General features: G+C 36.1%; 1 protein-coding gene across 1 annotated transcript; it reads left to right on the top strand.

Annotated features, from left to right (window-relative positions):
* The first annotated feature begins 1,634 nt into the window (after positions 1-1,634).
* On the top strand, positions 1,635-24,200 carry LOC140139433 (probable tubulin polyglutamylase ttll-15). Its single transcript, XM_072161190.1, has 13 exons — positions 1,635-1,671; positions 2,725-3,097; positions 4,153-4,320; positions 4,500-4,622; positions 6,896-6,977; positions 7,944-8,179; positions 9,650-9,725; positions 10,904-11,024; positions 14,508-14,577; positions 17,340-17,464; positions 19,026-19,098; positions 20,039-20,152; positions 23,944-24,200. Exons 2-13 carry the CDS (start codon positions 2,759-2,761, stop codon positions 24,058-24,060), a joined length of 1,644 nt encoding a protein of 547 aa, XP_072017291.1. The 5' UTR covers positions 1,635-1,671; positions 2,725-2,758; the 3' UTR covers positions 24,061-24,200.
* The last annotated feature ends 2,060 nt before the right edge of the window (positions 24,201-26,260 follow it).

The raw sequence follows: 26,260 nt of genomic DNA, 5'->3' as shown, positions 1-26,260 counted from the left end.
GGGTACTATTGTTACTACTACTACTACTACTACTACTACTACTACTACTGCTACTGCTACTGCTACTGCTACTACTACTGCTACTGCTACTGCTGCTGCTGCTGCTGCTGCTACTGCTACTACTACTACTACTCCTACTACTACTACTACTACTACTACTACTACTACTACTACTACTACTACTACTACCAATAATAATAATAATAATAATAATAATAATAATAATAATAATAATAATAATAATAATAATAATGATAATAATAATAATAATAAATATGTCCAGATGTCCATATAATTTTAAGTCCACACTGAATTTATATTTATATATCCACAAAAATGTATATATTTACCCATTATATGGCCTTCCTGGCTAGATGGCGCTATATCTACTATATGTATAGATAGGGGGTATAGCCCTGTGTAGATCACAAAGCTGCAAATCAGTGAATGCAATAAAAAATGGTTCAACAACATGCATTTAGCTAGAAATTGTAGTTTGCATCATGATGCAGTCATGTCTACAGTAGAATTCATCTCGACCTTTGCAGGACTTAACCCCATTAAAAGCTTTTAAACCAAGATAACACTCATTGAAACAGCTCAACTGATTAAATCGGATCTTCTCTGGTTGTGCACAAGTGACTGTTTTCATGTGCGATATCGCAATTCATAGCTTCAGTTGGGTAACCGATTATAAAGGAAACGAAAGAAAACAATGTTATGTGTGGCTTTGTTCACGAAATCAGACAATGTCGTGCTTTTTGTAAACCAGCATTCTTGAAAATGAGCAACATAATGATTTTTGACTTAACACGGTTTAGAAATAATTTCTTCATATTTTTGGTGTTATCTGTCGTTTACATGTCCTTCCTAAAACACAAAAGTACGACCCTCTCCAAACACCTAAATTAGCTAAAAATTTAGGACATGTTACAAAACTTTATTTTCTAGAACCTATTTAGAATAATTTAAATGCAGCTTTTACCGGTTTTGTGTGGCATCCTTCAGAAGTGAGCGGTCCGATACCAATATTTTCGGTCAAATCTCCATTCAAATAACACGGGGAGTTGGCTAGCTATGCCTTGCCCTCACTCATATTTTACAAAAGTACGACCATTTCTGAACATCTAACCTAGCTGTAATTTTAGGTCATGTTAGAGAAATATATTTGCTAGAAGTTTTGGAGAATAAATAAAATATTGGCTGGTTATTTTTCACACAGTGATGTTAACTAGGCAAGTGTCCATTCTCCCAACATACATCATTTGTAGGGGTCACGCGTCAATGGTGAGAGCACTGTGTATTGTGTATAGGAAAACGGACAGTAACTGCAGTATGTGCAACAATATTCTTCTAGTAGCGGCAATATAGTGATGGGATTGTCTTGATTACGGACAATGTGAGTACGGCATGCAAAGTTCTACATCAGTGAATTCACTGAAATAATATGCAAGGTCATCATAATAAGGTCAACTTACATGCATTAATAGTTATTCTCGTATACGACAAATTAGTCCCTATTCCCTGTTTAATTACGTGCATTTGTTATAAATTTCTATTACGTTCATATCATATACGTTTGTAGAAGTAGAACCGATTTTTTTCTTTCGTAGTACACCTATGATTTTTTTTGTATCCAGTATCCTCGTACATTACATACAACGAATTTAGGTGAGTGTTTAAATGAGTGCACATGTCTTATTTGTAACTTAATGTTGAAGTATGAATTGTAGGTTTTAATGTTTATACACCTTGTTGCATTCAAATATTTAAAGGTCCGTAACCCGATCGACAACATCATCCCCCCGATTTTTGTCATTTAAATGAGTTTTTGGTATCACAAAATAGATCGTATTTTTCTTATTCCTATTCTGAAATTTGACGCTCCAAGTCGATGTATTTCCGGAGAAATCGGAGAATTCATGTCAATATACCTCCCTTGGTGGCTACCAATTTCTGGAATTCTGGACAGGCTTATCGTTGATAATTATATTCTCCTCAACAGCTAGTTTGGTTTCGCGTCATTCACATTGTATGAAAAGAGCGAACCGCAATAACTGCTGAAGAGACTTCAGACCGTATAAAGCTTTAAAATTTCCTTCCGAAATTGGAAGCTGCCCGCGTGGCGCCGTTGGTTAGAGCGTCGTAATTTTGTACCAGAGGTCCCCGGTTCAAATCTCGGTAGTGATAGGTTTTTTTTCTGCTCCATTTCTTAAACCCAAAATTATCTACATTCATTTGAAATTTACATATTGCAAGGGGAAATACATTTTCCCCAGAATGCAATTCACGCATACGTATTGGGTTGCAAATGTTGCTATTTATTCACATTTACGCAGAAAATGCTCTCGGTTTTTTTTCACAAAGCTGCATAAAGGGGATAATATTTGATATATGTAATTTTAAAGACAATCCATATCCAAAACCAATAGGCTGGGTTACCCCCTTTAATATATTTCAAGAATATGTATTATGCAAAGATTTTTAAAAACTCTTTTTACTGCTACCACGAAGTTATAAATCAAAGATTGGTTACATTATTGCGTTGATACGGGTGCAATTTACAAGATTTTTCTCTTATTGAGATACTCAGACATGGATAATGTCATGTCCATCGCAACCATTTACCCGAGCACAACGAAGAAGTGAGCTGTCTGATTGCCACAGGCTAGTACTAAAGATTTTGCATTATACACTTTCAATGTTCTTTTAATTGTTTTGAAGGTATATTCAACAACGGGACTGCAAACATCTCTAAATGGCGACCCATCACAATCGAGCGGTTAGAGCCAAAGCAAAGAAAACTTATCGTTCGCAGCCATCTGACTACCCACCACCAACGCCAAAAAAGCCTGTTCCAATGGAAAGAAGAGCTAACTTCTTCTTACTGCTACCACGAAGTTATAAATCACAGATTTGCTACATTATTGCGTTGTTAGACGTGGTGCTATGTATACAAATTGTTCTCTTATGGAGAGATGTTGACATGAGATGTTCATCGCAATCGTTTATCCAAGCATCAAAAGAGAACTTCACAAAGATCCCGGCACGATTGAAAGTTTTAATTGATAGCAGCACTGTCACGAAAGCCGGTGAAGTAATTCGCTTTTTACTCTTATGTTAAGGGTGCTGACATTTTCTTCGGAATGGGAACGGGGGGTCTTGAATATACGGGTGGCATAGACATTTTGGACCAAAAAAGGGGGTCGTAATTTTTTACATCAACTATAGAGTGGGTTATAGAATTCTAAAGGGCTGGTGACTCAAAACTCTTTTAATTTCGAAATGTGCATACAATCATAAGTTATATAGGCCTATCAGTCGGTGAAGTAAGTCGCTTATGGTCCTGTGTCACCAACTAGGGTACATAGTGAAAAATGTAATGTTTCAAACATTTTACCTACACATCTCATTTGAAGTGGTTCATTCTCCTGAGCATCTTGACATATTTTTTATGCAAATCGGTTAACAAATGAGAGAGTGCGGGCAAAAACAATCACAAAGTAGGGCGGATTTAACCCCACCTCTTTTTTCTACATTTACAATCATTGTGAGCAAGTATTAATCTTTCAAATGACCTTCTGTATTTATTTACTTGGTTTAGATGTCTGGGAGTTCATTGAGACATTTTTTTCCTAGATTCAAATTTTAATGGGGGGTTTTAGATCAAATTTACGATATCAATCCCTCCCCCTAATCCACCTCCCCCTAATCCACAACCACCCTTGGCACATTTCATGCCAAACAGCACAAGAAAATAATTTAAAAAATTTTGAAAACATGATAAAAACATGAGAGTAATATAGAATAAATTAGCCTCAATTTAAGACCTAATTGAATCTTGTAAGTGAAGGAATACTCAAGAGACACTGTTTGGAAATCCAAGCTGCACATCAAAGTGTAACAAAACCACCTTTTGGGGTACCCCAGTATATGACGCAGGATCTTATATACTCTTACTTTAAATACTGATGGGAAATATGTAGGGAGGGAAAGAGAGAAATGGAGAGGGTCAGGGTGAGAGGAAAGCGAGAGCGAGAGAGACCGAGAGGAGAGAAACAGACACGAAAACACAAAGAGGGAGAGCGAAACATTAGATATTGTACAAATTACACAATTGAAGTGTCCTGTTGTTTTTGTTTTCTTTGGTAGCATCGTATTAAGAAGGTCTTATCCAGAATGGGATATCGATATGCCACGCCAGATGAAGACTGGAATTTGTTATGGACCCAATTTTATCCGTTCAGCCACAATACTAGGAAACGGCATCCGGAACTAGAACTACTCATGGATGTCAAAAATATACCTCCTCGGAGTAAAGTAAGTGTTTGTAGATGACTGTCTTTTACTTCTTCCTCGTCCACTGCACATCTTACTAGAGTTGTCTTTTAATTTCTTGTTTCGTTATCTTATTGTAAAGTATCGCTACATAACTACCGTTTCATATTTGTGTATCTCAATAAAAATAACATTTAGGTTTTGTTATTGAACGTCCTCAGGTTAATCATTTTCCAGGGATGGGTTTTATGCTTAACAAGATGGTATTGAACACTTTTCAACCCAGCAAATATATCCCTAAAACGTTTGTTATGCCGCTGGAGAAAATGCACTTTCTGAATCAGGTATGAACATAAGTGGGTATATTTTTTATGATCATTCAACATTTCACCAAACATTAAAATTTGTCTTTTATTATCAGTCCATCAGGTCCAAACAAATGTTTATGGTTGACCAACGTTTACTTATCACTAAGATGATCATTAGAATCATTCCACAACTGGTACTTAAAGCCATATTATAACATTTGCTGAGGAAGACGCCCTCACGGAATTTTTAAAATTCCTTTTTTACACGATTAAATTGTACTTTATTAAACCAATATACCCTGCAAAAATCAAGACTCTATGTGCTGTAGTTTTGTCAAAATCCGAGATTTTGAATAAAATGCCGGATCCGGCGCTTTATTATTACGATGGAATTATTAGTCGAACGCATACACGATGTTAATAACACACAGTACGTACACGGCGTGCGGGACGGTGATATACACAACAAAGGGTCGTGCCACAACATGACCGAAGGAATGGTACGTATGTGCGCTGGTAGTAAATTCCAATTTTCTTTGCTTTGCCGTAGTTGTTCGACTCAAAAATAAAAGGGGATATATCTGACAGTAAAAGCTAACATTTTATGGCAAAGAAATGCTAATCTATTTTGTTTGAAAATATTATAATATGGCTTTAAAATGATTATTTAATCATTTTACTGCAGTGATAAGCTGATAGCGCCATCTGTTTTTTGTTTGTTTTTTGTTTTTTTGTATTTAATGTTACGCAAGGTTTTGTGTTGTAAGGTTACTTAAGGGTGGTCTTAACCCTGGAATTATGGAAACTTTCGAGCTTCATAACTGCTAAATTATTAGTCTAAAGAATATAAAAGTATACATTTTTAGACTGGAAATGACTTGCTGAATTCATCTGTGAGGTCAATTTGGGCCAAAATTTTCATTTTGGAGAAAATCCCAAAAACGGGTTTTTGGCCCAAATTTTTCGTGCAACGTAACAAAAAAATTGTTTGGCCAAAAATTTTTTTATTAATTTTAAAACTAGATAAAAATATCTAGGAGCGTTTTTTTATTTTTTGAATTTTGACCAACTTTGAGAAATTTGCACCAAAAATGGTCAAAAATGCAAAATTTTCAAAAAATCATAAAAAGCCTGATTTTCGCCCAAATTTCAAATATTTTTGGTGAAGTTGGTCAAAATTCAAAAAAATGAAAAAACGCTCCCTAGATATTTTTATCTAGTTTTTAAAAATCAATAAAAAAATTTTTTTGGCCAAACAATTTTTTTGTTACGTTGCACGAAAAAATTTGGGCCAAAAAACTGTTTTTTAGGATTTTCTCCAAAATGATCATTTTGGCCCAAATTGGGCCTCACAGATGAATTCATCAAGTCATTTCCATTCTAAAAATGTATACTTTTATATTCTTTAGACTAATAATTTAGCAGTTATGAGGCCCGAAAGTTTTCATAATTCCAGGGTTCAGACCAACCTTAATGGAACTGAAATGGGCGTTTTGAGCGTTTCGACAGCATTTTATGTGGGACATGAGAGCACGTCAGACCTATCGAATTGCATTCTGAATACGAAGAATGTCTTTCTGATATCAAATAATTTTCATTTTATGAAATTCACGATATAATACAAATTTCATGACAAATTATTAAAATTTGATATTTTTCACATTTTGGAGATATAACAGTCCTCGAAGTAAATTTTATAAATTTAATGATACAGTCTTAAAGTGTATGTAGCTGGGAGGAAAAGCCGACGATCAATTGAAAATTTTGTCCTTTCATATTGAAGATATGGATTTTTTTCCCAAATAGGATCTAATTTTTTTGGTGTTTTGGGAAAAAATCCATATCTTCAATACGAAAGGTCAAAATTTTCAATTGATCGTCGGCTTTTCATCCCACCTACATACACTTTAGGTAGAAATCATCAGATTTATAAAGTTTACTTCGAGTACTGTTAAATATTAATTTTTAATGATTTGCCATAAAATGTGTATTACATTGCAAATTTTAAAAAATCAAAATTATTTGATATCAGAAGGCCATTCTTCGTATTCAGAATGCAATTCGATATCATAATGTCTGATGTGCCCTAATGTCCCACAATAAATCCTGCCCAAACGTTCATACCCCTTCCCTTAAGTTTGTTGTAAATTTAATTTGAGCTTTAAAGGCTGCAAGCTCTGCAGGGCTGGGCCGCTGAATTTCATAGTGAAGTAAATATTCAGTGGTTTTGTCGTCCTCTCTATTGTTCGACTTTTGCTAATGAACAATCCCTATAAAACAATAAGAACTTCGTGATTTTATATTTTCAGATAAAGTCACCGAGATACCAGAATCAGCTGTGGATTGAAAAAGGCCAAAACCACAGGGGAAATAAAGTGAAGGAAACAAAAGGTGAATAATTTATATAATCCCAACATCAACTTTATTGTATTGAGAATATGTCATATCGTATGTGATGTTGTGTGTAGCTATAGTCCTGGGCGATCAGCCTTTTTTAGTTGATTTTGCATTGTTATAAAAGGTTGAACAGCAGAAACCAAAATGAAAAAAAAAACACCTCTAGCCCTTTACACACACATCCCACCACCCCACATCTTTTTGTAGTTAATAATGTTTCATATATGAATATATTTAGAGCGTTCATTTTAGATTCCTTTTCCCTTTAGGGGCTGAGCAATAATTCTAATTCTAATTTTCAAACGGCCTGCCCAAAACAAAAATCTTTGCGCCCCCCTTTGCACATGCCAAATATCTTGGATCCATTATTAGCAAACTTATATGGTCTAGCTATGTGTTGTGAGCGCAGCGAGCAGGAAAATTTGCATATATATTAAGCCTTTTTAGAGCATTTTATTTAAAAGGCTCCCAATGAATGTGTGCCAAAATCGCTAGACCCCTCTCGGCTTGCTAAAATTGCTTGCCTCTTTTTTGCCCCCCCCCCCCATTTTATCCTGCCACCAGGGATCATAATTATTGCACAACCCCTTAGTATCCACAATTCGAAATTTATTGTACGTTTTCATTCTTTAGATACCGTTGTATATCGATGCTGACAAAATATTCTTATTCATTGGGCGTGGTCTAGTGTTTAAACACAAAATCTGATTGGACAATCGCCTGATTTATGTAGTATCTATCCGTAGACATCCCGAAGTAATCACGAGTATTGTGGGCGTGGGGATTATTTTGAAATTGGTGTGGTAGTATCAAATTGCGGTACTTAAAATAGTGTGTACGCTCGAATTACTATAGAAGATAGGCAGGTGTCCACTACTCAAATTACTGGACCTGCATATCCTCTATGACACGATATAGGATATTAAAGTCAAATATTCCTGTGTTCCTTTGTTTTTGCAGATTTGAACCTTGACCATAACATCCTCGTCCAAGAATTTATTTCCGATCAATTCCTCGTCTATGGTCACTCAATTCAGATAGGCGTCTTCGTGTTATTCACTTCAATAGAACCATTGCGATTCTATATTCAAGATTTTAGCTACAGACTTGCTCCAGCGAAATTCTCTCTTGATGATTTTAATGACACCAGGAAGTATGTCACAGATGGTCATAAAGACATCAAGCAACCTCACACCGTATGTCTGTCATAGTTTAGTTACTCTCACAATCATTTATAATGATAATGGTGATGACCGCGAAAATGACAATTATGATAAACATGACGTGGACTATGAGGATGACTATGCCGGTGGTGAAGATGGTTACTATGGTGAAAAAGATGATGATGGTGTTCATGTCGACGGTGACAATAATAATGATGACAATAACAATAAACACCATAATGATGTTAACGGTGACGACGGCATAATGATGACAACGATGCCGATGATGATGATGTTGTCGATGTCGATGTAGAGATACTTGTTGTTGTTGTTGTTGATGATGATGATGATGATGATGATGATGATGATGATGATGATGATGATGATGATGATGATGGTGGTGATCACTAGGAGATATTTTTGGTGAAAAATCTGTGACTGGTTAATAAATGCGTAACTGTGTTGGATTCCAGATTTTCACGGTTTTTTCAACCGATCACAGATTTTTGTCTGATGATGACGATGATTGATGACGATGATGTTGATGATGATGATGATGATGATGATGATGAAGAAGATTATGACGACGATGATGATGATGATGATGATGATGATGATAATGATGATGGCAACGATGCCGATGACAATAACAACGATGACGATGATAATTGGCATAATGATGATGAAGACGACGACGATGATGAAGGGGACAATGAAGATGTTACTAAGGTAATATTGACAATGATGAAAATGGTGATGTAGACGACGATGACCAGTATGATAACTCCTGCTACGACGCCGATGGGGATTTTTTTTTGTTCTTGCTGATGATATATGATAAGAATAATAATCAGGAGGGGGAAGAGAAGCAGGCGTGGAAAAGAGGAAAATTATTATTACTATTATAGAAAAGGAGATCGGCATTATTATGCAATATCATAGTTTACTAGCAGTAGTAGCAGTGATCGCTTGTGGTCAACTCAATTAGCGAGTTTTCAACGATGCCAACTAATAACGTTCTATTCGTGTCCATCGATTTCACTAGAAACCACTGTGGTTAGAAACTTGCCTTGACCTGGTTGCATTTGCTAAGGCATGAAATAATACCATCTAGTAACCGTACGCTCCTTGTAACTGCTCAGATTGAAGATACACAATTGTGTCGCGATCAGGCAAAATCAGTCGGAACTCGGGAATATTGATTTTGAAGTTTTAGCAAACGAAGGTAATATTTCCTTTTGTTTCCTCCTGTTTTGAAAACTCTTAAATTGCTCATATCTTTGGAACCACCAGTTCAATTTTAATGGGGGTTTCTGCAAAATGCAGGTTTGTAATTTTTTTTTAACTATCTTATGAGAAACTGAAATTTAATATTTCCGAGTTCCGACTGATTTTGCTTGATCGCATCACAATTAAGCGGAAATGGTAACAGATTTGTTAGTGATAAGAACAGGTTGATGCATGAATGTTAAAATTGTTTAGGTCCCCTCCGTCTTGTTGCAGTTTCCTGAAATGAGGCATCGCTTTGAAGCAGGATACAACAAACGGCAGATGATATCCAGTTACATAACCGACGCAGGTAAGACCATATTTTTAAAACATGTCCTGTCGTTTTCAAAGTCGTAGCAATCTGAATATGTGACCCCTCGGCACAACTGAGCCCTGAAGTCGCCAATCATCATTTTTGAGATATTCAACCAAAATAATTCTGCTTGAAATTAGCTTTAAAATGATGTATATCATGTCTATAATACGTGACATTTAAGTAGTGAAAAATCAATAAAACAGTCAATAAATCCTTTGTTTCCTATTGTTTATTGTTAAGTTCGATGGAGCATATCTCAATAGTGGCACTGGCGACATCCGGGCTCAGTTGTGCCGAGGGGTCACATATTACAAATCATCCTACATAGTTACATGGGTAATTCAGATTATTAATTGAATACATGAATACAAAAGCCACCTAAGTCCATGCGAAGTTATTTTGAGAGAAAAACCCGTGTATCATTTTAATTCCTTCAGTTAGATTTACCTGGTCAATATGGTAAGTTTTACGTGCAAATGAGTGGATTAACCTGTATTAGGTATGACGATTAGCATTTCAGGGACTTCGTGGGGTTCATTTTAAATTTTGGACTTAGGTGGTTTTTTGAATCATATACAAAGACAACAATGTTAGAATGAGATTACCACTAGTAAGATAATACAAAATAAAGCACACAGGTATGTATAATGTTGATAAGCATTCTGCCATGTAATATAAACCACACACTTTCCTTTATTAAACCCATTTTTTGTTCAAAAGTCATTCTCTAGCAATGAATGTGTTACAAGTGGACTTTTATACATACTGGATTTCAATCAATGTGTTACAAGACTCAAATCATGGAATTGGGTGATTCTTTCATACATGCTATTTTTCACATGCCCAATAGACACAGAGAATGAATTTGAGTTGTTCTTTCATGCATATGACAGGCCTATGTATAGCAACACTTTCCCATGCTTAACTCAATTTGGCCAAAGTATGGACTTAGGTGGCTTTTGTATTCATATATTCAATTATTGTTGAGCATAATGATACTAATGATAGTGTTAATTCCAATGTAGCTAGCTATTCATTTTATATTCATTTTATAACGATGTGTCTTTCATTCCCTAGTTGTCTCTGACTCTGTCTCTCCATTTCTCTATCTCTCTTTACTTACTTGTTACCTAATAATCGATATCTATGTTCCTGGGATCTATCCTATAAAGGTCATAATATATCCAAGATACATGACCAGATTTATGATGCTATTCGAAGCGTTTTGTACAGCGGGAGCGATGTGATGCTACAAGAATTTCGGAAAATGTACGGATCGGCGCCAACTGTAAGGTAAGGAACGTTGCACAATACGTTAATAAGCTGTAATGTAGGTTTCTTCTTAATGGAATATCGGAGTGAAAGTCGATAGATAAGCGCGCTGTTGTCAGTGTACTTCGTTATATTTATAAATGCGCTGTTATAAATACGCACTTGACCCATGGGTACGACATACCAAGACCAGCAAGCGTGACCAAATCCTAATGCATTGACCAATATACAGAAAGGAAGAGGAACTATGTAGATAAATATTATCAAATTTAAGATTTTGAAAGTATTTGACGACGGAAAAAATATTCAACGACGGAAACGTTTACATACAATATAATCTCAAAGTTGAACAAAATAGACAATTTTGCTACACAGCAGTCTCATGTTGTTCCGCCTTTGCATTCAAATGTATAGGAAGACCACTCGCTATGTATACGGTCACTTTGAGACTTACTGTCTATAAGCTGTTATGGCAGCGCGGAGGTGGTCACGTGCGTATTTATGAAAGCGCATTTATAAATATAACCGAAGTACACTGGTTGTCGCAGATATACATTATTGCTTTTCCCCATCCTTCCCATCTCTATAGTGTTTGTTCTACTTGCATAGTGCAGTTACGTCCACGGCAAATTCACCGTGACCTTTCCAGCCATAAACCCGCTTATTGAAGATTAAACCGATATATGCAGTACAAAACCATTATATAGTAATCTATTGTCCAATGCAAATTTATTACCACATGATAATATTAATCCAATGAGCGACCGAATTGTCCACTACGGACGACTAATCCAATCGATAATGACGTTATTGACATGTACGAGCGGAGCTGCACTGACCGAGTTTTGGGGTATTTTTCACTGGTTTGCTATCATTTACTAATCAAGGCGGACATCCGTTATTATAAAAAATAACTCGAAATAGACTTCCTCGACAGTCGTTCAACAACGTGGTGGTTATGGGTTGTGCAATAATTATGTGTACCCTCGGGTGGTGAATTTTCAAAATGGTCTGCCAAAAGTCGCTTGCTCCCCCTGGCTGTGCCAAAACACCTTTGCCCCCTCCCCTTTTGACGTGCCAAAAAACCTTTGCCCCCTTTTGACGAGCCAAAACTTATTAACGCCCCCCCCCCCTATACACATGCAAACCCGAATTTAAAACCTAAAATTGTCTTATCATATAATGCGAGTGCAGTGAGCAGGAAATTGTGCATATTTTAATGTGTTCATAACGTTTTCCTACACCTTTTTAGGGCGTAATATAGAAATGGTGCCCAAAATATCTGTGCCAAAATTCGCTTGCCCCCCCTTTCGACCTGCCAAATAATCGCTTGACACCACAACCCCCCCTTTCGACCTGCCAAAAATTCTTGCCCCCCCCCCGTTTGGCCTGCCAAAAAATCTTTGCCCCCCCTACAATTCACCAGACCGGGGACACATAATTATTGCACCACCCCTTACCAGATAATTGAAAAATGGGGTCACACTTGAAGACCCCGGTAGAATACCTCGGTACATGAAGTAGTCAAGTGCAATATTGACGAAATTGAGTTATTGGCAGATTATAGGTCACTGGGGGTCAACCATTTTTATCTGAAAATTTGGGTCGATTTGACCCCCTACAAGTAGAGGTCACGTAAGGGGTCAAGTGGGGTCAAAATTTCAAATGGTCCGATTTGTTTGTGAAATTTCAAGTGGGGTTAAAATTTCAAAATGGTCCGATTTGTTTTAAATTGGTTTCTAATTACTCGTTAGGGTACAAGGATTACAAGGCACAAAAATATATGGTTTGCCATATCCAATGTGCTTAGTTTAGCAACTACAATGTCAAGGTCAATCAAAGGTCAAACGAGGTCAAATTTTCATCCGATTTGCATAAATGATACATCAAATTGTTCCTCACAATATGGGCATTTTAAAAATGTATACTTTTAACTATTATTATCTTTCAATTTTGTGAAAAATATAATTGTTTAAATTTGACTCATGGTTTTAGTGGAAAAAGTAGTTAACTGCAAAATACTGATTATTGATTATAGAAAATCAATAAATAAATCGTTGATTAATAGCTACATTTAGTACAATATCAGTATCAAGTCATTACAGCAAGTTTAAACCAAAATAACTAAGTTTGTGGCCAATAGATTAAATTCAGAACTTTAAACCCATTTTTCTCAAAACTGTCATTTTGGCACTTAAAGGAGTATTTCGTGGTCCTAGCATTCTCTTTTTATGACGTTTTTCAGTAGATATCCACGAAAAAAAGCTTATTCCCAAAATTTCTGTTGATTCCGATTTTGCGTTTGCGAGTTATGCGTGATTATGCGTATTACTCTCTCTGTGTCAGGTGGCGCTGTGTAGCGCTGCTGTGGTCTTCACAAGAGTACGCCATCTCACTCGATCTGATGCCAAGTGCGTTGCACCTTGCATTCCTTGGTTCGAAACCAGCTTCACGTCATTAGTCCAAGATGTTGGTGGACGTCCTCTTCCTCGTTTGCCTTCCATAGCCCCTTGCAAAATCTGTTTTTCTACACTTCCATGTTTCCTGACAATATGGCCAAAGTACTTCAGCTTTCTCTCCATTATGCTGCTTCTGATGGTTAGACTTGTACCAATCTTGTCGAGGATCCAGGAATTTGTTCTCCTGTCTTTCCATGTCACTCGTAGAAGCCTCCTGTAACACCACATCTCAAAAGCATCTACTCTTTTCCTATCATTCTTGGTCATAGCCCAAGACTCGCATCCATAAGTGGTAATGGAAAACACAGTTGCACGAAGTAGGCGTACCTTGAGGTCAATGGATAGTATATGCGTATTACACTGCTTTTTAATGATAAACAAAGCGCAGTGATTTATAGTACGCTACGCACAGGCACAACGCCTAGACGTTGATCCACAAACCTCAGCACACTTTACAGTGCAGTATTCTTTTTTATTTTACTAATTAATTAATAACTGTGGCGTTACATAGTGAAATTTTGTGTTTTTCATTGTGGCTTATCGAACATACGCCACTTTTAATACACATTTTATAATAATAAACAAACTAAGAAATATCGCCCAAAATGAAATTCATTGCATGTCATAGTGGCGTACAGCTCGCTACATTCCATAGCGAAGGACCTATACGCCACTATGGAATGAAGCCGACAAAAAGTAACACCATAGGTAGCATAAGGTTGGCGTCATGTTAGGGTATTGCGTTTTGCGTGTTTTCCATGGTGACGTATAATTTTGTACTTATTGTCATCATTTTACCAGTAATAATGTGTCTTTATTTCTTTTGAAAGTTATATGAAGATAAAATCTATTTAGTTAACTACAGCAATTTCAGATCAATTATAATATGAATGTCCGATTTACACAACTCGATTTTAAATTGTTTTCTTCAAACCCGATTTTATTGAAAAGTTTTTCATTCGCGGTGTTCCACTATACGCCACTATGAAATACAGCCGACGATATGTTTTCTAAACTAACACTACCAAATGTTTTGTCTTGCCAGCTGTAATTTCTTCGAATTCACTAGATGGGATTTTATTCTTGGATCGAACATGCAAGTTTATCTACTCGAGGTATGTAAAATCGTAAAGTTCGTGGTCTGAAACTCGGAGAAAAAATGCATGTGTTACTGACAAGCAAAGCACACCATTGGTTGAACTTGTTGATAAAGTCTTGAGGCACCATGATTGATTATTGCGTTCTGAAGCTTTGTGTGCACGTTCATTTCTGGCGGAAATTTGTGTCCAGCAAATTGTTCAGGCCAATTTTGACCACGGTATGTCCAATAAACTCAAAACAATGCAGATATCTACTTAAACGGGATTTACATACAAAATAGTGTTGGTTATTAGGTCATGGTATGCCGGGGCATTTTCTTGAAGTTAACATACAAAACAAACAATAAGGCCAAGTAAAAATAAAAATATGTTTCTCGTCCGGGTTTTTAAAAATTTGGAGGATAAGAGGCTTTTTATTTTCTATTTTTTATTGGAAAACGACCCTATAATTGAAGACCGAATTGAAAAGACTAGTTTGCGTATGACGTCCTGTCAACCAGACCAAAAATGCCATACTGCGCAGGTCAGCAACCAATCACGGCGCGCCTTTGTCATGACGTCAGACGCAAACTAGTATTTTTAATTCGGTATTTAATTATAAATACCTGTATTTGGCACCATATTTTGGGTAATCGACTTACAGATCGATATATGAGAAAAAGGAGGAGGCCCTATTTATTTTATTGTTTTGAGAGGTAGGCCCCTCTAGTGATCATAAATGATGTAGTATGCATTTGCAAAGCCGTAAAATAAGTTTCACTTCTGAAACATCTTTTTCAACAAGTTATAACTGAAAGTTTACAAAATAAAAGAAATTTGAAAAATCTTCAAAAAAGGAGGAGGGGCGGACGAGAAACATGTATTTTTTTTACTCTGCCTAACCAACAATTGCACATATGTGACCTGTCACGGCGAATGAGCCGTAAATTCCTCCCCCGGTCAAAATTGTTTTATTTCGTGTTTAGCAAATATATATCATAAGCTTTAAAATGGTATATTATTTGACTTCAAACGATATCCAGTAGCGGGGTTATGGTTTGTTGAACTTTGCTCCTTCAGTAAAAAAGGTACATTATTTTGGTGCTACAATATATCTCTTTTTCTACATTGCTGGTATTAAATATCAAATGGTCATAATTGGCGGTCACTTCAAATCATCCCCAAGTCAACGAGGTTCAGAAATGTCCTCTCATTGTTAATTGTTGGTTAACCCACCACTTGAACAGGATATAGCCAAAGCAAACAAAGACTAAAGCTATTTACTATAAGTATAAGCTTATTATCCTCTTCAACAATAGCATTAAAGATTGGTATTTGACTGTATTTGACTGAAGATTTGTATTTGTAACTCTGAATACAGGGTGTATCAAAATGATTGGTACCGGGCTATGTGACATTTTCAAAAATATATCAAAAATACAAAATTGCTAATTAATATAGTTCTTGTACTATAAATAAAAAGGGGGATATGTTAACTTATTGATCTAATAATCTGAAGTTGATAGGTTGATGCATCTGGGAGCTATTGTCATTTAAACGGAGATCGACGTAATCATGGTTTTACTTAAGCAACACAAGATGAATAGGTTCACTGTTTGAACCATTTATTGCATACATGCTCTTCAATATCTGATCTCAGTCTACATAACATAAAATTGCTTTACACATGCTTTTAGAAAGATAGTTCCTGAAGTCCCTGCAATACGACTCTGGCAGTGTTAGGTGAAGCCCTATCTTAAATGAACTTAACACCTGGGATGGATCCATGCTGTAAATTGTCCATATCACATTTTGAAACATTGAAAGTTATAGCATGATTGCATGGGATACTCCTTGCTCTTGGAAACTGTCTTTCAAATCTTCGCTGCACTTCTCTATAGCTTCGTGTCAACCAGTGATTTTTTACTATGAATGCACGCTGAAGTGTGGAATACTGTAGAGCCATTCCATTAACTTTTACCAGGTGTAAACTACGCTACACTGTCTACAGTCTATAGGCATTCTGCCACACCATCTACTTAGTAATCTCAATACTACAATTTAAATTACCGCCCTGAAAGGTGTTGATACACAAACTTCTTTCACCCCACCTAAATTATTCAAGTCAATAATATTACTCTCAACCAATAAATATTGATTAGAACATAATATGTTATGACTGAAGAAATATATACAAGGAAGATATTAAACATTTCCATGGTTTTCAACATATCATTCTCACACGGTATTTGTAGTAAAATAGAGCTTGAAAATGCTGTGCTACTGATCCAGCGTTACGATGAAAATGTAAAACACCTACTTTCCTTTTGAATCATATAACATCTGAACAGAATGTGCTATCTTTATAATCTAAAATTCTTAGAGATTATAAAACTACTATAATTACAAATATTTAAACAGTTAACCCCAAACTGGTACAAAAAATAGTAAAACAATTCAGCAAAAAATGAGAAGTCGTCGGTACCAATCATTTTGATACACCCTGTACAATTTAGGGAATTTACGGCTCATTCGAGCTGTACGGTCACATATGAGGTGGGTCGACGTTTTACATAATTATGGTGTTTTGCATTTGACCTTTGGAATTAAAAATGAGGCTTGTCCTGCCCAGCGGCTTTGTGTCACACAATAATATATATAATAACTATGATAACTGTAACGCCTTGAATCTTGATAGTACCTGTTTTTTTCCAAATCCACGGACACATTTCATGTACTACATAAACCATTTTACAATAGATATGATTCACTGCATTCAATGTTTCTTTATATCTTAGGTCAATGCATCTCCCGATATGATTGTGGAAGATAGCCCGAGAGCGTTAAGATACGAAGCCTATCTATTTAATGTTCTGCGTATTCTCGGAGCTGATAAAGGTGGTCATGCTGCTCAAGGAAATTGGTGAGAATGTTTATTATAATCATGCTTAAAACGTTTTAAAACGCCTTCATGTGATCTTTACATTACAGATTTTTAATGTAATGCTGAAGCGGGTGGGTGCCATATCCCCACCGTCTCGAAGCGCGGAAGCTTTTGAAATGCATACATTTTTAAATGAATTGTATCAGATAATGCCAAAATAGCTCCAACATGAGGTGCATATGTAAATGTAATCAGATTTGGTACGGGAGGGGATATTTTGTGGTCAAAATGGTAAAATTCTTTTGGAATGGAATCAATATGTGCGATGTTAGTATAATTCAAAATATGATGGAAGTCATTTCAAGGTCCCAACAAGTTAATCTGTTTCTGGGTCTTTTCTTCTGTACAGGTTACGTAATTGGGGCAGTGGCGTAGCGTCATAGGGGTACGCGGGGGGCGAAAATCCCATAGGAAAATGGTAAAAAACGGCTTGTGCCCCACCCCCAATCAGACCCGGTGCCCCAATCACGGTCGGTGCCCCCCCCCCCATATTATGACCCACGCTACGCCACTGTGTAGGGGTTAAAAATCTGGGGCCTGCTCCAATGCGCGAAACGCTGAAGGGGATGGGTGCCATATCCCCCACCGTCTCGAAGCGCGGAAGCTTTTGAAATGCATACATTTTCAAATGAATTGTATGCCTTACATTCTGATTTATACCGACACATTTTGAATTTTAACCTACATATAAATTTGTAAGCGCTCTTTTTTAAAAGTCATAGTTCATTGAATTTACAACAGTATGACAAAACAGGCGAAAATAGTAACTTTTGACGATTGGTCATTCTAGTGACTCTAGTATATGGACAATATAAGTGTGCTTTTTCATTTAATGACATAAAATTTGACAAATATTGTAAGGAACACTTGAGGTTTTGACTTTTAAAACCTACATTGTGATCAAAAAATGTGCTTGGATGGGTAGGTTTCAACAGATTTTCCACATTCGCCTTGCTATAACATTGAATTGTGTTATCTGTTGAGCTAGTGAGTGACTAAAACTTTTTAGGGGAAACTGTTAGCCTTCGTTTGATAAAAAAAAAATCGGATTGGATGAAGGGAACACTTGAGGTTTCGACAAAAACCAATCAAAGAGGCCCATTTTTAAAGACTGGTGGAGGCATTCGTTGTGTGTTGTTCTTTGCTTGGAAGCTCTTGGGACGAAAATGTGTGCTCAGGTGTATCGAGGTGTAAACTGTGCGCATGATGGTTTATAAGAGCATCGTTTTTGTATAGAAACCTTTCCATATGAAATGAATTTTACTTATTGGAGAGGCCTTAGGGTACTTTCCCCACCAACATTTGGGGGGGGGGGGAGGGGGAGCGACAGATAATCAGATAATGCCAAAATAGCTCCAACATGAGGTGCATATGTAAATGTAATCAGATTTGGTACGGAGGGGATATTTTGTGGTCAAAATGGTAAAATTCTTTTGGAATGGAATCAATATGTGCGATGTTAGTATGATTCAAAATATGATGGAGGTCATTTCAAGGTCCCAGCAAGTTAATCTGTTTCTGGGTCTTTTCTTCTGTACAGGTTACGTAATAGTGACGTTCTGGTGTCCAAAGCCATGTGTTATAAACCAATGTGCGAGTCATGTTCATCTGAGGTTAGATAATTCATCAGTGTACTTCGGTTATATTTATAAATGCGCTTTTATAAATACGCAAGTGACCGCCTCCGCGCTGCCATAACAGCTTGTACATAGTAAGTCTCGAAGTGACCTTTTACATAGCAGGTGGTCTTCTTATACATTTGAATGCAAAGGCGGAACAACACGAGACTGCAGTGCAGCAAAATTGTCTAGTTTGTTCAACTTGTGATTATATTGTAAACGTTTCCGTCGTTGAATATTTTTTCCGTCGTCGAATATTTTCAAAATGTTGTTTTTGATAACATAGTACAAATTCGGAATCCCCATGTGTAATAATTTTGCTATTCAATTAAAACTTAAATTTGATGATATTTATAGTTCCTGTCCTTTTCTGTATAGTGGTCAATGCATGAGGATTTGGTCACGCTTGCTGGTCTTGGTATGTCGTGCCTATGACTCACGTGCGTATTTATAAAAGCGCATTTATAAATATAACCGAAGTACACTGTTCATATCTACTTTGTGTCTAAATAAAAGTGTTTAAATAAAATCATTCGTAAAGTGTTTACATGTGTGAAGTGTTCAAAAAGTGTTCAAATTTGTGAAGTATACAACCACAAATTTAAGAGCTGCATTAAATATGAAGACCTGAGCGCAAGAAGACCGTAAGTCAACTTGGCCCCTCAACATGCATACACAAAAGTTACGTATAGTTTCTTAGGGTTTTATAATGTTTAATACATGTTCCAGGGTGAAAACATCATGAAAGGTTAAAGGTTATGAAAGATTTGTTTTGCACCCTGAACATGTATAAAACATTACCAAACTATACGAAACTTTAGTGTATACATGTTGAGGGGCCAAGTGGACTTACAGTCTTCTTGCGCTCAGGTCTTCATATATTCATTTTTACATATAAATCTTGGAACTTTTCATTTAACCTTTATTTTATCAGGAATGCCTTCAGTGTGGGCACTGTCATACTGAAGATCACGTAAAAATGTTAAAGGAATCCTTGGGAGAGCATTTAAATAGACTGGGAATGAGACGACTTCATCCAAAGCCTATGGTAAGTTTTATCAGATTAATATAAGTTTTCTCTTCACAGCATCAGTCTGACAGTGTAATAAAATCAACATGTTAACATCCCATACTAATAATGCTATCATCAGTAGATATCATCTGATTCTAACAATGCTATCATCAGTAGATAGCATCTGATTCTAACAGTGCTATCATCAGTAGATAGCATCTGATTCTAGCAATGCTATCATCAGTAGATAGTATCTGATTCTAACAGTGCTATCATCAGTAGATAACATCTGATTCTAACAGTGCTATCATCAGTAGATAACATCTGATTCTAACAATGTTATCATCAGTAGATAGCATCTAATTCTAACCATGCTATCATCAGTAGATAGCATCTGATTCTAACAATGCTATCATCAGTAGATAGCATCTGATTCTGACAATGCTATCATCAGTAGATAGCATCTAATTCTAACAGTGCTATCATCAGTAGATAGCATCTGATTCTAACAATGCTATCATCAGTAGATAGCATCTAATTCTAACAGTGCTATCATCAGTAGATAGCATCTGATTCTAACAATGCTATCATCAGTAGATAGCATCTGATTCTAACAATGCTATCATCAGTAGATAGCATCTGATTCTAACAGTGCTATCATCAGTAGATAGCATCTGATTCTAACAATGCTATCATCAGTAGATAGCATCTGATTCTAACAATGCTATCATCAGTAGATAGCATCTTATTCTAGCAATGCTATCATCAGTAGATAGCATCTGATTCTAACAGTGCTATCATCAGTAGATAGCATCTGATTCTAACAATGCTATAATCAGTAGATAGCATCTGATTCTAACAGTGCTATCATCAGTAGATAGCATCTGATTCTAACAATGCTATCATCAGTAGATAACATCTGATTCTAACAATGCTATCATCAGTAGATAGCATCTGATTCTAACAGTGCTATCATCAGTAGATATCATCTGATTCTAAGAATGCTATCATCAGTAGATAGCATCTGATTCTGACAATGCTATCATCAGTAGATAGCATCTGATTATAACAGTGCTATCATCAGTAGATAGCATCTGATTCTGACAATGCTATCATCAGTAGATAGCATCTGATTCTAACAATGCTATCATCAGTAGATAGCATCTGATTCTTACAATACCATCATCAGTAGATATCATCTGATTCTAACAATGCTATCATCAGTAGATAGCATATGATTCTTACAATACCATCATCAGTAGATATCATCTGATTCTAACAATGCTATCATCAGTAGATAGCATATGATTCTAACAATGCTATCATCAGTAGATAGCATCTGATTCTTACTAATACCATCATCAGTAGATATCAGTAGATATCATCATATGATTCTAACAATGCTATCATCAGTATATAGCATCCCCTGATTCTTACAATGCCATCATCAGTAGATATCATCTGATTCTAACAATGCTATCATCAGTAGATAGCATCTGATTCTAACAGTGCTATCATCAGTAGATAGCATCTGATTCTAACAATGCTATAATCAGTAGATAGCATCTGATTCTAACAGTGCTATCATCAGTAGATAGCATCTGATTCTAACAATGCTATCATCAGTAGATAACATCTGATTCTAACAATGCTATCATCAGTAGATAGCATCTGATTCTAACAGTGCTATCATCAGTAGATATCATCTGATTCTAAGAATGCTATCATCAGTAGATAGCATCTGATTCTGACAATGCTATCATCAGTAGATAGCATCTGATTATAACAGTGCTATCATCAGTAGATAGCATCTGATTCTGACAATGCTATCATCAGTAGATAGCATCTGATTCTAACAATGCTATCATCAGTAGATAGCATCTGATTCTTACAATACCATCATCAGTAGATATCATCTGATTCTAACAATGCTATCATCAGTAGATAGCATATGATTCTTACAATACCATCATCAGTAGATATCATCTGATTCTAACAATGCTATCATCAGTAGATAGCATATGATTCTAACAATGCTATCATCAGTAGATAGCATCTGATTCTTACAATACCATCATCAGTAGATATCATCTGATTCTAACAATGCTATCATCAGTAGATAGCATATGATTCTAACAATGCTATCATCAGTATATAGCATCCCCTGATTCTTACAATGCCATCATCAGTAGATATCATCTGATTCTAACAATGCTATCATCAGTAGATAACATCCGATTCGTACAATGCTATCATCAGTAGATAGCATCTGATTCTTACAAGGCCATCATCAGTAGATATCATCTTATTCTAACAATGCTATCATCAGTAGATAACATCCGATTCGGACAATGCTAACGTTAGTAGTGTATAGTAACTTACCATAACAAGTTATCATTCCGGGCTATCATCAGTAGATCGCAGTGGCGTACCGTGGCCGCCCCAACCCTGGGGGCCGAAGAAAATTCATTTTTGCCGCCCTTCCTCAACAGCCCGAAAAGGTTGACCCAATTTTTTTTCGGTTGTTTAAAAAGTGAAGAGCAAAAAAAAAGAATTCAGGCCCAAGCGCCCTAAATGTAACACATTTTGATGTATAGTACCATTTTTCAAAAATTTTTCCGCCCTTTTTATTTACTAATTATTTTTGCTGCCCCTTTAGTTTTTGCCGCCCCTTCTTCTTCCGCCGCCCTTCATTTTGGCCGCCCCTTGCTTTTACCCCGGGGGGCTGACGCCCCCAAAGCCCCCCCCCCCAAAAAAAAATACGCGCATGAATAGTATGACTCTGACAATGCTGTCATCAATCGATAGTAACTGACTATAACAAGGATATGCGCCATTGCGCTATTATCAGTAAATGACAATGATCTATGATACCATATCCCAGCAAACACAAAACGTTTTCGACATCATTCGCAAAAGGTTATAAAAGGTTGTCAGAAAACGTTTAAATGTCGGGTTATCTAAAGGGTATATTAATGGTATAAAACTTTTCCCTTAACATTAAAAAACATTTTTTGATAATATTCTGCCCATGAAACACAAATGACTTACAGAAAGCGTTTAAATGTCGGGTTATATAAAGGGTATAAAAACGTTTTAATAACATTCCAAAAACATTTGTGAAAACAGAATGTTATTTTTGGGTTGACAAAATATTTTGCGAAAAACGTTTGCGCAAAATAGTTGCAATAACGTTTTAAAAACGTTTTCATGACCTTTATATAACCCGACATTTAAATGTTATTAAAACGTTTTGAAAATAGCATCTTTAAAGCATTTCTGTGTTTTCTGGTGCAAATATTTTAACATTATGTTATTAATGTAGACAAAATATTTGGCAAAAGACATTTACAATAGCATTTTGAAAACATTTAAAAAAAATGCTGTAGTGTGTTTTCATTCAAAACGTTTTAAAACGTTTTCATGACCTTTATATAACCCGACATTTTATTGTTATTAAAACGTTTTTACATAAACCAAAAGCCAAAATATAATTTATTTTAAACGTTTTTAAAACGTTTTTGTGTTTGCTGGGATGCTTCTGGTTCTAATAATACGGTTACCAGAATATTACGATATTAGCGGTTACCTCATTGTTATGACATAGGCCACCATCGTCTTACTAATTTCATTCGAAAAACATATTCCTTCTGTCGGGAAACTTTTCTGGAATCTTCCGCAGGGTATGAAATATTTCAAATGAAACAGTGAATAATTGGCTGCATGAATGCCGTATCGTGTGTTTTTATACGCTACGTGAATTAGGCCTACGTACCTCCTTTTTCTTTTATCTTTTGTTAACGTACTGATTATATTTTACATTTCAGACACATGGAGGGGTGACGAGCACAGACTACTGGAGGGAATACATTCCAGAACATGAACGGCTAAACCAAGCATGGTTTGAAGAAAAATGCAAACAAGATACATACTGGTGTACATAATGAGACCCTGGCCAATATAAACTACTACTAAGATGCGATTAGTTGTGTTGTGATTACTATAACAGTCACGAAAATAGAACCAAATGGATACGTACCTGCTTTTAAATGAAACCTCTTTTAAAATTGCAAATAAAAGAGCTCGTGGTTTATTTTTAAATGAAGAGTGTGTGGGTGTGCATATACATGTTTCTGCAGTTGAATTCAAATTTTAAGTTACAGTACTATGGGAGTACTATATAACCCAGATAGCAAGACCTGGTTTGGGCCAACATTAGCATTCGTCGGCACGGTTGCGGTTGTTGAGCCGATAACATCATGCTAACGTCACATGTATGCATGGTGAAAAGTATCGGTAATTGGTTGGCATACCAACGTTGTTCAGACGTGTTTTCAACAGTCGGTTAGCCAACGATTGAGCAACCAATCCTCCTATGTAGAGGGCGTTAATGGCGCCATTCGAGTGAACAGGCGGCATAGGACACGCAACACGTGACGTTCGAGGCTGGCGAAAATACAAGGCCGACAGTCCCATTCAAAATACACGGTTAGCAGTTACAAATTGAAAAACAACATACTTACAGTGGGGTACTTTGTCGAACCCTAACGGTTTTAAAGTAAGATAATTTTGCTTTGACACCACATAACAAACTCAGAATTGTTTGTGAAGATTTCATGATTATGTGATAATCCAATGGCGACGTCAAAAATAGCGATATCGCATCCACCATCATCTGGAGTGAACGTATCGTATATTTTCTATTTTTTCAAATATCTTAAAAATTAAAGAATCTAAGCTAATTGAACAGACAGTAATAAGTTTTCTGCTTTACAATACACAAGATTGAATAGTGAATTATCGTAGTTCAACTGTCAATTATTGATTAAATAAACCACTTTTTAATAAGTACTTTCAAGGATTTCAAAGTCCACTCAGTCCCAAAGTCAAATACCATGAAATTTTAAAGAATTCCAAAATTTGATTTTTTTTATGGGAATGTCATTTTTAAAGCCCTTAAAGGCTTAAATGGAGGAATAATAACCTATAAACATATCTCACACAAAAAGGTGTGTAAAGTGACCGCGTATAATCAAAATATATTTTAGATAAAATTCCGTATACGATCAAAACATGAGTTTTAATGAATGAATTCATTCCGATCGAAGATCAATAGCACAATGTAGTAGCAAGGAATACGCTAAAATCAAGAGTGATTGGTAACTTCTCCCAGTAGCATGTCCTTAGATACTATAACATTATCTGCAATGTGGAAGAAGGTACTGTCAGTAGACATGTTTCTAGAAACTGGTACTGAGATACCCGGGGTGGGCACTCAACATTAGAAGTGACGGGTATGTGCCTACCGGCGTTGCGAAGTAGGGGCCTATCGGGAACAAAACGTTGTTTTAAAAAAAGGGGGGAGTATAAACAAAATGAAAAGGAGGCCATGGGAAGGAGAAGAAGAAGAATAGGAAGAATAAGAAAAACAATAAGTAGAAGAAGAAGAGGAAGAATTTAATTTACAAAAGCTATTCTCGATGTGCATTCGGTAGTATTTTTGTAATATATGTGACCGTCCACGGCGAATGAGCCGTAAATTCCTCCCCCGGTCAATTTTGTTTTATTTCGTGTTTAAAAAATAAACTTAAAAATGGTATATCATTTGACTTCAAACGATATCCAGAAGCGGGGTTATGGTTTGTTAAACTTTGCTCCTTCAACAAAATTATAGCTTTTTACGTTTTTACATGTGTCTCTTTTTCCGCAATAAATATCAAACAGTCATTGGCGGTCATTTCAAATCATCCCCAAGTCAACGAGGTTTACGAAAGTTCTCTCATTGTTAATTGTTGGTTATGCATACCTGTACAAAATACAATGCCTGGTAACCCACCACTTGAACAGGATTTAGCAATATAAGCAAACAAAGACCAGAGCTATTAAAAGTTCTATAGCCATCTAAGGTAGAAGCTTATTATCCACTTCAACAATAGGATTATTGATTAGTTTTGACTATCGAAATGAGACGGATGTCAGGCCAGCTTAAGTTACCGATGAATATGACCTTCGTACACATTTTACACCGTAACTAAGAATACAATTTAGGGAATTTACGGCTCATTTGTGCTGCCGGGTCACATACGATTGTTAATAATATGTACATGTGTTTATAGTTATAAATTAATATAGAATGAAACTATG

Source organism: Amphiura filiformis, chromosome 18, assembly GCF_039555335.1.
Source record: "Amphiura filiformis chromosome 18, Afil_fr2py, whole genome shotgun sequence".
NCBI classification, from domain to species: Eukaryota; Metazoa; Echinodermata; class Ophiuroidea; order Amphilepidida; family Amphiuridae; genus Amphiura; species Amphiura filiformis.
Note: the sequence above shows the minus strand (reverse complement) of the source record. Positions and strands in the feature narration are given on the sequence as shown.